The 19,221-nt window shown below is 35.3% G+C and overlaps 1 protein-coding gene across 3 annotated transcripts in view; it reads right to left on the reverse strand.

The window, feature by feature from the left end:
• MMP16 (matrix metallopeptidase 16) overlaps positions 1-19,221 on the reverse strand; it is a 169,706-nt gene that overhangs the window by 59,166 nt on the left and 91,319 nt on the right. For all 3 annotated transcript variants that reach the window (XM_039355192.1, XM_039355194.1, XM_039355195.1), the window contains 2 exons: positions 18,411-18,533; positions 10,853-11,157 (listed from right to left, as the gene is read on the reverse strand). In XM_039355192.1, the coding sequence (XP_039211126.1) occupies positions 10,853-11,157; positions 18,411-18,533 (428 nt within the window). The remainder of the gene's footprint in view (positions 1-10,852; positions 11,158-18,410; positions 18,534-19,221) is intronic.

Consider the following 19,221-nt stretch of genomic DNA (forward strand, 5'->3'; position numbering starts at 1 on the left):
ACCATCTTATTTTTATCACTGCCATATCAGATGCCAATGCAGTAAGTTTTTTGCTTTAAAGCATTTCCAGCTTGAAGAGTTTTTTTTTTTTTTTTGCTTTTTTTGCTATAAATGCCACACATGATTTATTTACTGTTGAGATATTTGCTTCCCAGGAAATAAATGTCTGACTTCAAGAATATTTGGGTTCAGTGCATTAAATGAATTGGAAGGCAGGTGAAATTTACTAGAAGGTGATCTCTGCAATTCAACAAAGGTTGAGGATTCCCCATTCCCCCAACCCCTTGGTGGCCGATATGCCCTTCAGAGGAGAAAAATGACTGCATTTATTCAAACACAATCACTGCCTTTCTATCATGCTTGGAAATAACTAAGGCTGATTCAGGATAAAATAATCTTTCTGTAACTGATCACAATTTTTAAGGAGGAAGGCTGAAAAAACTGCTGGCTAGACAGTATTTGCACATTTATTCACAAAATGCACATGTTCTAATCCAACACAGAAGATAAAAGGAACTCTAGCCCTTAACACCAACAAAAAGCTAAGTTTTAAGCATATAAAAATATACATTAGTCACTATCAGGCAATAAAAAAGTAATTCTTCCATGAAAGCCAGATTAAGTAACTTTGATATAATCTGCTTCTGCTGTAAACATGAACTGCACATTAAAAACAATCAGACACATTTTAAAATATTCAAGTTAGCATAGAAAAACATGTCTGCTTAAGGAACCATTTCTTTCAGCTACAGATGTGAAATATCAGAAGAAAGAGCATATTATTTTTTATGCCCTAAATTCTATAACAGTGATGGCGACCCTTTTAGAGACCGAGTGTCCAAACTGCAACCCAAAAGCCACTTATGCATCGTCGGGTGACGGGTGACCGTGGCCAATTGGGTGGGCGTGGCCAATTGGGTGGGTGTGACCAACTGGGTGGGTGTTGCTGCGGTGGTAATGGGTGGGACTAAAAAGTTCAATCAATCAGTTCCAACTTTGCAAGATCTTTTTTTTCCCCGAGAAGTTGAAATTGACTGATTGATTGAATCTTTTTTTTTTTTTGCACACGGCGGTGGAGGCCTAAAGTGAAAACGTTTTATAAAACCCAGCTAAAGGCCTAGGACTTGGGCGACGGTGTGTGTGCCCCAGAGAAGGCTCTGAGTGCTGCCTCTGGCACCCGTGCCATAGGTTCGCCACCACTGTTCTATAAGCTGCATTGAATATTGGCTTTTCCAGGGATATTTACAATGTTTTGCCTGTTGTAAAAGGCTTGATCTATAATTTCCCAGTTATCTTCACCATCTCTATGAATGTTGATCCATTCAATGCAATTTAATCCTTTATTAAACTAGATTCCCAGATTTTGTGATTTGCAGAGCGAAAAGGGCTTACAGTAGATAAAGTACAACTTTGTAAGGAGTCTAGTAGCAATACTTTTATCTCATATAAAACAACATAACCAGAGAGTTACCAGGTCTAAAACAAACAGACTACTGGCATCTGGCTGAACAAGCTAATCTGAATCCTATAGATGGAAAATGCCATTTAAGACATCAAATTCAACAACTGTGGGAACCAAATTAAAGAATCACACATAGATGCTTGCCAATCTTCCACTTGACTATATACAATGGAAGAGAGCCCACCTTCTCTCTGGCTAATTGGTTGCACTATTAAACTATCATTACAGTTAGGAAGGTTTTTCTTTTCTCCATACATTCAATCAGAAATTGTCTTCCTGTCACTGAAATTACTATTCCAGTGTCAAAAGTCTGGAACAAGAAAGAGTAGGTGACATCCCTGAAAATATTTGAAGAGTGATCTCATATTTCTTCTCTATCATCTTTTCTCAAGGTCAAACATACTGAAGTTCTTCAGTTTGTCCCCCCCCCCAAAGGAATTTATTTTCAATCCCTTGATCACCCCTATTACTTTTTGCTATTTCTCTGAATTCTCCTCAAAGTGTGGTATCCCCAACCTGGTACTTAAGGGAGATTCAGACCAATACTGAATAAAGTAAAACATTTACTCCTTGTATTTTAGAAATTATATTTTTGGTCAGTACAACCTTAAACTGCATTTCTCTGCTGACTAACTTATAGCTTGCAGTGAAATACTGTTCTAAGAACTTTTCACAAGCATCACTACCACTACCATTAGAGAGGAGCTGTGGTTGTTCAATGGTTAGAATGCAGTATTGCAGGCTAACTCACTGCTCATTGCCAGGAGTTCAATTCTGACCTGCTCAAGGTTGACTTGGCCTTCTATCCTTCTGAGGTCAGTAAAATGAGTATCCCAATTGTTGAGGGCAATATGCTGATATTTGTAAACCACTCAGAGAGTCCTATAAAACACTATGGAGTGATATATAAGTCTAAGTGCTATTGCTATCCTTATACAATTTATTGTAACCATATGTTAACCCATGTGATCATTATATTTTGATGGACTAGATTTAAATATACTATAGTGGTTTTGAATATAATTTTATTTTTATAGAAAATATCAATAATACATTTTTCTGTCATTATTCTTCTTCTGTAATTTACAGTGTTAATATTTTTATTTAAAGTATTATGAGCGTAACACTACCTATATGTTATATTTTAGGTTTCTTTTTTTGATCTGATATTACAGATACAAAACAATGAGTATTACCTGAAAGTTGTTTTTTTCTCATTTTGAAATTTTACCTCATTTGTAAGCATGTTAAAATAAAACAATATGTAGGCAGCCACTTATAAAACATCAATACATGAAAAATATTGTTAGCACTTGCTTTATAGTTAAAAATATTTATACACCAAGGTAAAAAATAAACATTAAAAATGGTGAATTAGAGTAATCAGCTCTAAAGGGAGAAATGATTTGACAAAAGAAAAAATGGGAAAAAAAGTTTAAAGCATAAATTGCAAATACATACAAGGAATGAAAGAACAAGCAGTACAAGAGCTTAAGAGCACTAGACAATAAGTGACCCTGGTCCTGTGATTGGAATTCTGGCTATAGTACAAAAAAAGACTTAGTTCCTATTAGAGTGAAAATATTTTCAGTCTATCAAAATTATTCAATGAAATACTCAGCCTCCTGCAAGGCACTGTGAACAAATAACATATTCATTCAAAATTGAAAGTTATATCCCAAAAAGTTAACAGGAATCAACATAACAGTGTTTAGTAATGTTGTAATAGGAGTGATATGCCATTTGTTGAGCAAATTAGAAGCTTGTTCTTTAATATTAACACACAGGGAAACCAGATAGCAAACCAACTTTCAAATAAAATTTCTTTCCCAGGCAAATTTCTCAGTGGGATTCTTTAATTTTAATAAAATACTGCAACAAATCTTAAGGCTGTCATATAACTCCCTTAAAATATAAGGGTTATTCTTAACTAGCATCTCCAAAGGAATGTTTTCATGCTGATTATATGGGCCATATTATGCCTTTCTTGGCACTTCCCAGCTTCCCTGTCCCACTTGACTTTTTTGCATTCTTTAATTACAAGAACAAATTAAAGTGTCAATCGCTATCATTTTTAAAGATTGTCTTTTAGCTCTTCACAGGAATATATTTCTTTAAATTTCTGAAAAAAATACCATATGTTTAAGCACACTTTTAAAAGAATCTTGATACTTAGTTAATGTTGCCAAAGAAATCTCAGATACTTTGACTCTCATTGCCTTGAGTCAATTATCTCCTATATAAAAATCTAGCTATTAGAATACCTATAAAATACAATTTGTCTAGATTACGCACTGGTGTCAAATTATAAACTGGAGATTACTTAACGTGCCAAGCTCTCAGACTGCCATTTTTCTGTCACTAATAAGTGGTCATAAAAAGAGAAGGAAGGAAGGAAGGAAGGAAGGAAGGAAGGAAGGAAGGAAGGAAGGAAGGAAGGAAGGAAGGAAGGAAGGCCCCTAATTCTAACAAAACTCTTCTAAGCAATTATCAAGTGAGGCTGGCAGTTCATCTACATATTATTTCCAGAGCCATATGAGGCCAAAAGTCAAGATAATGGCGATCTCCGAATGACTGAAGCCACATTCTTTTACATCCAAAAAGGAAATGAGGATGGAGGAACACTGACTTGCAAGAATCTATTATAGCTGTTTGAGACTTTGTTGACAACAATCCAAGGCACCTTTTGAGAATCAGAGAAAGGAAAAAAAATAGGATTATTTTATGGAGTTAAACCTAGGTGATTCACACCAGAGTTTTAGTACTAATTGCCCCTGTACCTCATAGCTATTATTTAATGTTTAACAGTGTGTGTACTTGGAGACTGTAGATCATATTGTCACCTATTGGATAAGTGGTAGCTCAGTAAAAATAAAATATTTACATTCCTAGATTCAGTATACAATCTGATATATGTGTTTGTTTGTGTGTGTGTGTGTGTGTGTATAAGTGAAAATGTAATATGTATGTTCTGTGACAAGGTGATGTGAAGTTTACTATGTGTCTTTGAGTACTTTAATTAGATTGATGATATTGGATAATTCATCTGTTAAACTGCTACTTACAATTAGGGCCGTAAACAAAGGGTACCTAGAAACAGCAGAAATAATTAAGTGCTACCTAAAAAACTCCTAGTTTCTTTCAGTTAAGTTAAGGCGTATTTCCTTGCAAAACTTTATTGCCCACGTTGTTTGGGAATTAATATGAATGCTTTAAAAAACATTAACTCTGAACAAGATTTATGGAAACAGAAAGACCATATTAAGGTATTAGTGAGTACTCCAAGAAATTGTTCACCTCTTTTGAGAAATGGATTCAAATTCAAATTGCCTTCATTAGCAGAGCAATATAGTGCAGAAAATGAGCCAAGGGGATTAGGTGATTTGCATTTTTGCTAAATAATCAAGCAGTTGTAGTTTCCTAGCCTCCTGTATGCCAGAAGAACAAAAAGGAGAAAAACAATCACTCAGATAACTAATTCTGTTGACACTCTGGGTTCAGTTTAGCTTCTCCATATACTGACCCTGAACTTGTGGTCTGTTTCATCTGATATTTCTCATGGCTGAACTTCACCAGGACTTCATCACATAAAACCCACAATTTATACACCTGAAAAGAAAAAGATTATGGGGGGGAGGGGGAGCTGAAGTCTAAATATGAAGAATAATTAAACCTTTAATTCACTTAATGTATTTTGCTTCATTCTTTCAGTGTTAAAAGTATCAAAATCGGAAAAACAAAGTTGAAAGATTATCAAATAAACCAGCTGTGGTGGTCCCAGTATGGATGCCATACCAAAATGGCAATTAGAAAATCTGCATTTTGACAAATTTCCATTTCTTAATTACAAAAGGCCATACTGCATGATTCTGCACACATACGACATCTTAGGTTCTTGAGAAGAGTTTGATGTGAATGAAGGCTACCTAAAGAAATGTCAGCTGTGATTTCATGATGTACGGTATATGGCAATAATAATTAGACTTATACACCACCCCATAGTGGCTTATAACATTCTCTGGGCGGTTTACAATGTCAGCATATGGCCCCCAACAATCTCGGTCCTCATTTTATCGACCTCGGAAGAATAGATGGATGAGTCAACCTTGAGCCCCTCTGAATCAAACTCCAAGCTGTGAGCAGAGTTAGCTTGCAATACTGTATTCTAACCACTGTGAAAACAATAACAACATAATGACATAATGTTTCATGAGGATAATCTAGCTGAAACCATGCAAACATAGAATCACATTGACCAATTCACTCAACCTCCAGACTTCCCTACCTGGGAAAGCTTATAGGCTTCCAAGGATTTATGAAATGTGATTTTGTTTGTTGTAAGGTTTCTTTCATTATTAATATTATTAACATTATTAACATATTTATTTTGTTGTTTGTTGTTGCGTGTGACATTTCTTCTTTCTTTTCAAATCCTACATTAATTTAACCATTCCAGCCTTGATGAAATAAACTATAGGCTTATAGCTACAGTTCATGGAACTTAACCCTTTTAATAAAATAATCATTTTTATTAAATTTGTTATTTGTTATTATTGGAAAGATTCCTTCTGTTTTTTGGTGCTTATAGGTAATTATATTCTAGGTATATGATCTCAATGGTAAAAAATTCACAACTTGAAGAAATGTCGGGGGGGGGAATGGAACAAAGCTAATTATTTAATATGGCACAGATCTGAGTGGAAATAGCACAGGACTATCAATGATGATAATATGAATATATCAACTCATCCTGCATTTTCACATTATCAGCATGTTTTTGCATTTGCTTTTGTTAAAAAATTCTATGTTTGAATGCTACCTGATAATGTGGCAATATGCATCTAAATAATAATTTTGAACCTAATAATTATATTGCTTTAAATAAAAATATTCATTTTTTAAAATAAAATAATCATGTAAATTTATACAAGGAAACAGTGTTTACTGGTCTTATAATCTGCATGTTGATTTTCCTTTACCTACCAGGCATGCCTGTATAAAGTTCTAAATAACAGCCACAGAAAAAGCCATTAAGAGTAAGATTCTGCTATAAACTGATAATTCAGAAATGTCTCAAATATTCATTCTATTATTTAATATATGTTAAATCGATTAACAGAATGAAAAATATATGTATTTTTAACACTGATATATGAACAGTATCAATATATTGATCCAGATCCTGTTCTACACAGAAAGAACTGCTTAAGAGAAGAATACTGACAGTTTGTAATATTATATCAGCAAAGTATTAATTTTATCCTAGAGTACAGTGGCACTGCTATATATATGAGAAATAAGTAATTAGATTCTTAAAGTTACAAACATCTAATCATTTATGACTGTGCAAATAACACAAATCTTTCAATCATTACATTAACTTACATTACAAATATGAGATGATTCAGTCTGAGGCAGTTCAATGTTATTAAGCTGCGGTAAGTCTGGTTTGGCAAGCAATAGCTGCCTGGTTAAAATTATAGTCATAGCTTTTGGTTGGCCATAAGGGCATCATTTATTTTTTTCCTTGAATACACAACTTCCCTTTGCATATTTAATTTATAGTTCAGGTTCTTTGGTTCTGGAACACGATTCTCCATAATTAAGTCTGTGTGGGTAAATACATACTATTGATAAATCTGATCTTTAATTTAGCAGATCAAAATAAAGGTGCTGCAGTGTAAATTCTGTATATTTCCTCATTTAAGTCTGTAATTAAAATTCTACCCCACACAACATCTTCATCCTACTGAGGTTCTTAGATTATCTAATTCTTTCTCTGATACAGAACTGAGATTTATAACTCAAAGAAAACCACAAGCAACAGAGTTCATTTTGCTGTCAGGAAGGTAGGATTCTATTTGACATAAGTGAAGTTGCTATTAGTTCCTGTGATGGTTAAGATCAATAAACTGCTGTCTTATTGAGCCTGCTGCACTGCAAAAAATTGGACCACTTAGACATATTGCCATGCTCGACAGATTGCAGATATTATTAGATTAAATCTTTGTTACAGGCATGTAAATGTAAAGATCATCCAAACAAAGGCTGAATCTTCAAATATTAGATCCCTAGGAAAAAAATAAAATAAAAAGGAAGCCCCAAACCAATCAATACGCCTTAATTTATACATAACCTTTTTTTAAAGCCTAGTTGTTGTAATTGTAGTTGAAAGGCTACTTGAGTTCCGTTCAGAATTAGTTCCTTCCTTTTCCTGACATTACAAAGTTTTCCCTAATGAGCTTGGATCATTATTCAGTCTTAATTACCATTAAATGTATTGTTTTAAATGTATCATTTACTGCTATTTTTGAGTCCATATTTCATGTAGCAAGCCACTCAAAATACATCTAAAGAACTACATTTCTTAAATGCATTTATATTAAGCGCAAACATTATTTTGATTTCTTCTAAGACTGTTTTTGATAGTGGCAATTGCCAGGAAAAAAATATTAAGTAAACAGTTTTCAATATAGAACAATAATTATATTCTCATATTTGTTTAACTGTTACTCATTTTCTCACTAGAAATCCAAAATGAGTACGTACGTACATACATACATACATACATACATACATACATACATACATACATATGTAGGTCTTTGGTTGTTCGGGTTTTCTCCCGCATAAAATTGGAAGTGTCTTGGTGACGTTTCGACGAAGTCCCATTCGTCATCTTCAGGCTGGTGCTTTCAGCTTCGTGCTTCGAGCAGCAATGTGTGGTCTTAGCTGTTTCTTCCTTTTAACTACCAGTGGGGGTATGAACTGATTGGGTGGGAGTTTGGCTGTGTTCTGATTGGGTGGAGGTGTGTTCTGATTGGTTAGGGGCGTGGCTGTGCTCTGATTGGCTAGGGGGTTGGCTGTGCTCTGATTGGCTGGGGGGTTGGCTGTGCTCTGATTGGCTGGGGGAGTGTTCTGTTTGGTTGTGCTCAGGTTAGTCTGAGTTGCAGGGGGGTTTAAGATTTTGGGCTGCCTTGCTATTTTTTGGCTTCACGTTCGTGGTCGTGCCTCATCTTCATGGAGGGTGTCAGTTTGCTTCATGTATGGATTGGAGGGGTTTAAAGTGGCTAATGATGCAGCTGTGGTCTGGCTTCTGGTTTGTGGTCGTGCCTCGTCATCGGTGTGGCTTTGGGTTTGTTTTTTGCGTGGATGTGTGGTGGTGACCTCCTGTGTGGTTTTTGTGAGTGTGGGTCTGGTATCATTTTTTTGTGTTAGGGAGTCGTTTGTCAATAAGGGCGGGTTTCCAAATGGCTGGTAGGCGGGAGGTATCATCTTGCTTGTTCATGCTGTGTGGGCGTTTTTCTATCTCGATGGCTTCTCTGATTATTCTGTTATTAAAATGTTCACTTTTGGCAATGGTTCTGGTATTTTTAAAGTCAATTTCATGTCCTGTGGCTTTAAGGTGTTGGACCAGGGAAGATGTTGGTTCCTCTTTTTTGACTGAATTCTTATGTTCTTCAATGCGTGCACTTATTCTTCTATTGGTTTGTCCGATGTATGTGTTGGGACAAGCAGTGCATGGGATTTCATATACTCCTTGATTTTCTAAGTCAATTTTATCTTTGGGGTTTCTAAGGATGGTGGATATTTTTCTGTTTGTGCAGAATGTTGTTTTGATGTTGTGTTTATGGAGGATCTTACTGATTCTGTCTGTGGTGCCTTTTATGTATGGGAGGAGAGCTTTGCCGTTTTCTTGTTCTTTGTCTTGGATTTTAGTGGGGGTTTCTTTTGGGATTGGGTCTGTAATCTTATTTCTTTGGAATCCATTGGATGTTAGTACATTGGTGAGAGTGTGTAGTTCGGTTTTTAGGTGTTGTTCGTCAGCTAAGCGTTTTGTTCTGGAGATGAGTGTCTTGGCTACAGAGTTGATCTGTGCTGGGTGGTGGTGTGAGAGAGCGTGCAGATAGCGGTTTGTGTGTGTTTTCTTCTGGTAGATGGTGTATCCTAGGGAGCCATTGGATTTCTTGTAGACTAAGATATCCAGGAAGGGAAGTTGGTTGTTGCTTCTGTTTCCATGGTGAACTGTATTTTGGGGTGTAGGCTGTTGAGGTGTGTGAGGAAGTTGTCCAGTTTTTCTTTCCCATGTGGCCAGATTATGAAGGTGTCGTCTACGTATCTGAGCCAGAGTTTGGGTTTGTGATCCGATTTTTCTAGAGCTTGGGTTTCAAAGTGTTCCATGTAGAGGTTGGCAATGACAGGTGAGAGGGGTGATCCCATGGGTGCTCCTTCTGTTTGTTTGTATTTTTGTCCATTATAGATGAAGTATGTGTTGGATAGGCAGTGGTTGGTCAGATCTAAGATGTGTTTGGGGGGGTTATATTTGTTTTGGATAGCTGTCAAGGCTTCTTTGATAGGCACTTGGGTGAAGAGGGATATGACATCGAAGCTCACTAGTAGGTCGCTGGGCTGTAAGTTTTGTTTCTTTATGATCTCTATAAACTGGAATGAGTTTTTTACGTGTGAGGTGATGGATTCTGCATAGGGCTGTAGTTGTTTGGCGAGAAATTTGGCTAGGTTTTGTAGAGGTGAGCCTATGGAGCTGACTATAGGTCTGAGTGGGGTTCCTTCTTTGTGTATCTTGGGGAGACCATAGAGTTTGGGGCATCTGGATGATTTCTCTCTGGGAATGATTCTTTGCTGGATCTCTTCGCTAATGGGGGAGGCTTTTATTTTGGATCTGGTGGTTTTTTCCAGGTAGGTGGTGGGATCTGTATTTAGGGGTTTGTATGTGGAGTCTTGGAGTAGGTTGGTTAATTTGGTTTGGTAGTCAGATGTGTTCATAACCACCGTGGCGTTGCCCTTGTCTGCTGGTAGGATTATTATGCTGGTGTCTTCTTTCAGGTTACGTAGTGCTGTCTGTTCCTCTTTGGGTAAGTTGTTTTTGGGTGGCTTGCTGGTCCAGAGGATGTTGGTGATTTCGAGTCTGATTCTGTTAGCGTCGTCGGGATCATCCAGATGCCCCAAACTCTATGGTCTCCCCAAGATACACAAAGAAGGAACCCCACTCAGACCTATAGTCAGCTCCATAGGCTGCTCACTGACCTTTCAGTACTCGCTTTTTAGGTGACTGTCAAAATTCTTTACATCCAAGACATCCAACTTTAAATGATTTATGTATCCCATACCCAAGGATAGCATGGTGTCCCCAAACATTTGACAGCCATGATCATAGACCACAGCACTAACATATAGTGTCTAAGTATCAAATTACAGAAGTATAAATTCCAGTTGTTTTTCCACAGTTTATACCATATTGATAACACACAAAGGCACCCCTCAATATATGAACTATTGCTTTTAAAAAAAAAACAATAAAGTTACCTTCATGTTAAAGTAATATGGGCACATCCCTCTATTAAATATCTTTAAGTAGAATTGGGCTCTTACCATCATGATTGGGATTTCCCAAAGTCCATGGCTCATCTGAGTCAAAATGAGTATCACCTCCAATTCCTGTCCCAGGAAAATAAGCATGAGCCAAAAATCCTCCTTCCCCATCGAATGGAGAACTGTCTCCATGAAAACCTGATGCAAAAATTATAGTAATATCCACATCTTTCTTGCCATTCTCCAGTTCTACATAAGGAACTTCCTCAAATGTCAGTGGGGTTACATTCTGCCACACATCGAAGGCACGTCGAATAGCTTTACGGGTTTCAGCATCTCCTACTTTTGGAGTGACATTCTTTATGCTGCACAAAAAAAGCAAACAAATAAACATAAATGTCACCTTATCAATAGTACCACATATCTTATTCTTAAATGCACATTATATCAACCATTTTGATGTAGTGGGGACCGAGCAACAATTCTTGAAACTATATCAAGTATAGTGATTTACATATTGAAAGCAGCTGATACGTAACACTATAACAACTCCATAAAGTAATTGTTTATTAATGTTCATTACTACAGATTGGTGACACCGAGGTCAGTTTATATTTATTACTACACTCACAATTTATTTTGTATTAAATATCATTTTGATTGATACATTACATTATTAGTTAACTGCAAGTCATTGTATAAATCAGTTCTTAATTTGATATGCCTTAGATGTGCAAACTGTAAAATCCAGCATGTACAGTAAGTCAGTATTATCTGTAATGGATCTGGTTGAGTGAAGCTTAAAGCCAAAAGTCAGAAGGGAGAAAAAGATGTTGAGGAAAGAGGTCTGTGTAGCAAGAAAAAAACCAGACAGAAAAAGAAAACACCCAGAACATAGTTTCATTTTTTCAATGTTGTAAAGCTACACATTATAAATGGTGCCTGAAGGCTTGGCACTGCCATATCCCAAACCATTGCCACTTGTAGACAATGGCACTAGAAACCAGTACCCAAAGATATAGATAGAGAAGACATTTAAATCAAGTTAATTTCTGTGCTCAAACTAAATAGTTGGCTAATATACTTCGTAAAGATATGACAAATAAATATGTAACTAATTCTATATTTTAAAAGAAAATGTCCCAATGCAATGCCCTATAACATTTAATTTTCCTCTGAATGAGATCTCTTTTGTCAGATTGAAAAATGTTCATGAAAAAAAACTTCTGATGATTCACTTATGAAACATTACAAAAATATATTTGATTAATGGTATCATATATTTCCTAAAGCTAGACCTCTTATATTTGTATTTCGTGTTTTAATTTTGCCATATTTCAGGTATCCATTCACAACTTCTCAAATGTCTTGCTACTGAAGCACTTAAACCCACTGATGTTCTCCATTGAAAGGTTAGAGATTATATCAGTGACTATTAAAATATGTTGCTATGTAATAACTAATTGGGAGCTGATTACATCTGCCTATAATAATTTATTGTTCTAAAATCAAGAACCAAAGTACTTACTGAGTAGCTGAAAGGTACTTATATAAAAATACCAATTTAGGAAGATAGAGTATTAATAAAGATAAACTGGCAGAAAGAAAGGATTCCAAAAACATATACTTGGTGATCCTTCTTCTATATATTTTTTAATTTTAAAACTAAAAATTATATCCTTGAAAAGTTATTTTATAGTCAGAAGAGGAAAAAGGGAGGTGACATTTTGATACATGAACTCTAACAATAATAATGCAAGACAACAATTTTAAGCATATATATACAATTTTGTATGATGGATGAGCCTGCCTTGTTGATGACAGGTGCAAGAAAAGCTGAATTGGTGAAATGCTCAGTTTCAATAAACAGGTAAACCATTAAGTAGCCCCTTTCTGTTAGTGATGCCCTTTTGTCTGAAATAGAACTGTTCATGAACATCCTCAGTCATCTGTTGGAAAAAATAGCAGCTTGTGATAACAAGAACCATTTTCAATTTCCTAACAGCTTTAAGCACTTTAACCTTTTATAGCCATTTCTAGGATACAATAAGATTTCCCTCATGGCAGATACATTTTGTTATTACATTTTGTTACAGTTTGTACAAACAACAAGTAGGATTCCAGAAAGCTATTCATTATTGATATGAGTTATTGACTATATATAGATGATCTCTCCCACACACTAACATAAAGCACACAAATACACAATTGTCTGCATTACCAACCATTTTTAAACAATCATTGGCTGGCACCAATCCACGGCACTCCAGCAACTGGGCTGTGCAAACAAGTGAAGCCCCATCTGCAGCATGCAGGAAGCACACAAAACCATGCCCTCTTCAGTTCATCAAAAAATCTTTCTCTACGGAACCAGTCCCTGGTGCCCAAAAGGTTGGGGGCCACTGACATACACCATAAAAATGGTATGTAGCATGCATCCATATCTTCTCTTTCCCAGCACCACACTATCTCAGTTACTATTATTCTTAATCTATGAGAATATACATAATGAAGAAATTCACATATCCAAAAGCTATGGCCAAAGCTTAACAGCCTATATACACTGGGATCTTGGATATTCATACTGTAACATAAACCAACCCGAATCATTTTATAATCTTTTTCTAATTGAATTAATTACATGCATTGCCTTCTACATTCCATCTTAAAAACTGGTTAGTAAAGGAATTATGCTTTACAGTTTCCCTTCTCAACTTTTGTTTTAGTTATTTATTCTAGATTAGTGATCTAGGAGATTTAGATTTTTCCTGATTTTGGTCCTAACAAAGATATTATTTATTTAGTAGTTAATAATTATATTATAGTTGGAATTCTCTCTCTCTGTTTGTGTGTGTATGTGTGTGTTATGCTGTGTTAGAAAATCAAAACCATCAAACAGAAACTCATTTGGCAGCTGCTGTTTTTAATTTAATTCTTATAATTTCCATCCATTTTAGTCATCCAATACAAATGTAGGCTAGCAGTTTGGATGTAAGTTGACAATAAGAAATCAGGCACCATCACACCACATCGGGGGGGGGGGGTGTTCTCTGATTTCATTCATGAACAAATGAATGCCCTTTGACATTTATTCAACTTACACTTCAAGTTGCAATCCCCCATATGTCATATTTGTTACTAGAGGAACCATAAATATTGACTTCTAGCACCTGTTAGGGCTTCAGTCAACTGAGGCTTTCATATAATGCACACTATGTTATATTATTCATATAATGTACAGTATGATATGGAAGGGAAGATTAGATTAGAATATTTTGTAGTATACATACTATTTACAGCATTCTGTTTATAGCAGCAATTAATTTTTATTCATTTACCCAGCATATCATCAGCTTAACTAAAGCCCAATTTTACCCCCTGATCAAGCTATTCTGTACTACTTATAGTATCATGTAAAACCTAAAGACTACCTTGCAAACTGACATACTGTACAACTAATCAAATTAATTTATTATCTAGCAAAACAGTATAGATCTGTGATAACACAAAGTTCTAAAACAAATGAAGAGGTCTCTAATAACTTATCTCAAAAGAGGCAACTGACATGAAAATAGATTTCACAGATGGCAAGTAATAATAATTAGTTTATTGATTAGCCCTTAGGCCATATCAAAATACAGAGTTCCAAACACATAATATTAATAAAATCTTATAAAAAAACAATTTAAAATGAAATTGGGTAAATATAATAATTTAATATATAGACAAGTAACAGATGGCAAGTGATACTGGGAACAAATATAATACAGGGAATATAAATACCAAAATCATAATGGAAATGTTTCTGAAGGAGAAGCCAGTACAAGTAAGAAACTAATATGATAGAAAATAACATGTTACTTAAAATTACCCCGTAGCTAAAATATTAGCAAAACACAACATAAATTTGAGTGCACTTTTTTTTTACTGAATGTCTATCTTACTGGATTGGTGTAATGTTTACTGAGGATAATTGGTCAGAAACAGGCTAATTATTTCAGACATATTTATATATTAAGTACTATTATATAAATATCAACAAATTACTGTATTATTGGCAAAAAATGCGTAAGCAAAAAGATTATATATTATTCATAACTAGCTAACAAATCAGTGATGACATAGGCATGAAATAAATTTAATGAATAAATAAATAATATTTAAAGCAAATTTAAAATTAAATTGAAGATTTTTTCAGGAACTCATTTATTTATTAGCAAGCAACATTTATAATACCTTGCTTAAAATGTGGCTATGAAATTAGACCACAGAAGAGTCAAAGAAAAGCAAAATATTTTCTAAGTTGCCATTAATTAATTTATTATTCCTTGGATGATACTAAGGCCAATAATATGATTGACTACTAAAAGATTAGAACAATAAATAGGAAAGGTTAGGGAAGATATCTGAAGGATATCAAGAGATTAACATGTTCATTATGTTCCTAAAAGACTGAAATTTCTAGGTGGAATAACAACTTTATAAAGATAAGGTAACAACTTTCTTTCAATAACTGTGGTAATTCCATAAATAGATAAATTATCCTGATCGAATATAATGGTCATTGAAGCCTTTGCGCTAAAAGTACTTTCACACCCCAACTAAAAAGTGCATGGACGTGAGGATGTGCATATAAGCACCCCTGTTTTTGGACGTATAGATCTTTATATAGATCTTCTTTTCAGTTCAACACTAAAAATTACAAGTGAGTAAGGAAAGTATATTTAAATGAGTGCATCTACAAGTATCTACAATGGTAAATAATACCCTATTAAGTTATCAGTATTGGGATGTTTATAAGGGTGTTCAGTTAATCATACTAAGATCTCAGTATTCAAAACACAAAGGTCTGCAGAAAGGCAGGAAATGCAGCATCATTTCCTCTTTAATTACCATTTGAATCATCAACTGCGAACTCCACTATTAACCTATACATCTGTAGACATTAAAGGAGAACTACCAACAGGAAGATCTTTTTTTAGCCACTGCATCCATGTAGAGAATTTCACTCTATTTTTTCCTCTCTTTTTCCCAATTCTAAGTAGAAATAACATTTTCAATGCTATTTAATTTCCCTTTTTGTCAGCCTTTTTTCATTGTAACTTATTCTTGTATTGATGCATAACTTACTGCTAATACAGCGGCTCCCAACTTTTGGGCACCAAGGACTGGTTCTGTGGAGAGAGGTTTTTCTAAAGACTGGAGGAGGCATAGTTTCACATGCTGCCTGCTGACGGGGCTTTGCTTGTTTGTATGGCCCAGTTTCTGGCATACCGCGGACCGGTGCTAGTCCACGGACTGGAGGTTGTACTAATACAGGGGTCTTCAAACTTGGCCCTTTTATGACTTTTGGACTTCAACTCCCAGAATTCCTTAGCCAGGCACACTGGCTGAGGAATTCTGAGAGTTGAAGTCCACAGTCATAAAAGGGCCAAGTTTGAAGACCCTTGTACTAATAGATTCATTCTACTTTCCTGCTTGTTCATGCTTTATCATCTATACCAGTAAGTGTTCTCCCCTCCCCAACAGAAGTCTCCAACATTTCTTGGTTGGCAGACCAAAGAGAAAGGGAGGTGAAGAATTTTATGTGCATATATGTGCACACAAATGAGGCAGCAAGCATGCACGATGCAAAGGGGGGTTGCTAGTGCCCACACAACACTCCCTAGCATTGCCATTTTTGTAGCAGTGGTGCTAGCATGATTGGTGGTGAGTGCATGCACACATGTGCATGAGCTGGCCAGCCTGTCCTGTAGCCCAGTGGACCGTGGCCCATAGGCTGGGGACCCTGCCCTACAGATTACTCTGTTTTGCTTCTTTTTTCAGGTTTTACTTGGAACTCAACTCTCATTTTTTTGAGTGGGAAAATATTGAACCTTGGGTCTTATCTAATTGAAGAGAAAAGTCTTGGGACACATGGATCCTTTATCCTTCTTCTTAACATCTAGTCAAAAGAGAGCAAAGAAAAAATGATTGGTCATCTTCAGCCCACAGAATAGTTTAAAAGACTTAAAAACAGATTTGAACATGTACCAGTATATGAGTCCAATAGGGAAAGTTATTGTTTGTGCAACAATCCATGCATGGATAGGATATTCACATAAAAATCTTGTGCTGAAGCTTTTACTTTCTTTTGGAACAACTTATTTACATTAACATCATGATCTATTATGGATTAAATATCACAATGTGAATTATTAGGCCCAGTTAATGTGCTGTTTATCAACTAATTTGCTATTTATCACAGGTTAAATAAAATGCATTTTGTTGCCTGTCCCGGAATAATGAAATTGGTTCACAGTAGTTTGATTTCTATTAAGCTATGTTGCCATTTCATAAATATATCCTTCATAAGGTTTTCACTGTTGCACAAGTATCCTTTAAATATACTAGTAAATATACTAGTCGAGATCAGATTTCTATAATGTGAAATGAAAACTTATCCCTTTTCTACCTGTTCTGTGTTGTTAGAACTGCCCTTTTAACATTAATCCTGGAAGGGGCATGAGTAATTAGTAGCTATAAGCAGTCCAATAAAAGGCACAATCTCATCACTACTTTGTGATTATTGCTTTGTTCCAGAGAAACAAGTGACAACAAGGCATCTATCAGCATCAAAATGCCCAGACCTCACCAAAGAATTCAATAAAATAGAATAATAAAAACCAAATATAACCTCACAGCATTGAAAATGTCCCAAAATTTTCCAAGATCTCATGGAAAAATGATAAAACCTTGTGAATCATGTGTAAGATCTCAGGAATCCAAGAATATACAATAACTGTGAGAGTTGGAAAAGATTTCCAACTTTCATTCAAATTACACTTCTTCCTTATGACCCAAAGGTGCTTCTTCACTAAAGAAGATTCTTGGATGAGAAGTGAAACATCTTCAAGGAAAAACGAAGTTCAGTTGCCTTTTGAAAAAGCATCTTTGGCCAACCATGGCCTGGATGACCGAGAATCTCCATAGACATTATTTGTGAGCAGGAATCAAATATGGTCACTGCATGTCTAGCTCAGGACTTTATTTGGACAGACTGATAACTTTGTCCTTGGGTTTTTGAACTAAAAATACTTTTGTTCACAATTCTTCCAACCTAATCTTAATGGGAAAAACAAGACAAAGAAAATGACTTCTTCACATTTTCTTTGATAATGTACAATTATTTTCTCTCATTCTATCCTAGTTAGCAGCTGCTAACTGCAAACTATTTTTTTTCTCCTATACTTTATAAATGTAATCAACATGCTGTTGTTACTAGTAAATTGAAATGAGTAGTTTCTTCTTATTATTCTTTTTTGGTGAAATCCAGTTTAAAATCTAATTTATCTAGATGAGATAGGCAGTACAGAAATCAAATAAATAAATAAATAAATAACCTGACACATCAGAAATAGGGAATTAATTTGACTTTGAAAACTTCAAAGTTATATTTGATATTTAAACCCATTATCTACCTTTGTAGTACAAGAACCTTTTCTCCTGAAAACAGTCATATACATATTTTCAGGCAGCAACCAGTTTCTTGTCTTTCACAAATACTAAGCAGCAGAAACTGTATTTTTTGAAGTGTTAAGCAATTCCATATTAAAGGATCACAGTTTTGCTTTCATACCTGTAAGTGATATATTTGTGTTGCCACTTCTGCCCTGTTAATGCATATCGCTTTCGACGAATGTTAAATCTAGAGTTGCCTCTCATCTGATCAGGAACTCCACAACGAGGCTTCTTCATCCAGCTTTAAATAAACAGAATAAAAACAAATCAGTACCATATGATGACAATAAGTGCATAGTATCATTGGCACCTGTTGATGCATTTGATATATAACGAACTACCGTACCTCTTCTTCAAAAGGTCAAAACATTGTTTTTACATTTCCACATACAAACAGTGTCTCAATATTGACAACTTTAAAATGTGTGGACTTCAACTCCCAGATTTGGAGTTAAATTTGGCAAGGCTGAGAAACAATGAAATATAATATACAGATGGTCCACAACTTACAACCATAATTGAGCCCAACATTTCTGTTATTAGGCAAGGCAGCTGTTAAGTGAGTTTTGCCCCATTTTAGGACTTTTTTGCCGCAGTTGTTAAGTGAATCACTGCAGCAATTAAGTGAATCGTGTGGTCGTTAAGCAAATCTTCATTGACTTTGAAAGTTGGAAGTCAACTGGAAAGGTCACATGACCCAGAACAGTGGAACTGTCATAAATACATACCAATTGCCAAGGGGCTGAATTTTGATTATGTGATCATAGGGAGGCTGCTATGGTTGTAAATGTAAAAAAATGATCATGGGTCACTATTTTCAGTGCCGCTATAACTCTGAACAGTCATTAAACAAATGGTTGTATTTGAGGACTGTCTCTAGTTCCTGGTTAACATTATTAAATAGCACAGGAGTCCTCAACCTTGGCAAC

The sequence above is a fragment of the Crotalus tigris genome, unplaced genomic scaffold, assembly GCF_016545835.1.
Source record: "Crotalus tigris isolate CLP2741 ecotype Arizona unplaced genomic scaffold, ASM1654583v1 scf7180000018628.517256, whole genome shotgun sequence".
NCBI lineage: Eukaryota > Metazoa > Chordata > Lepidosauria > Squamata > Viperidae > Crotalus > Crotalus tigris.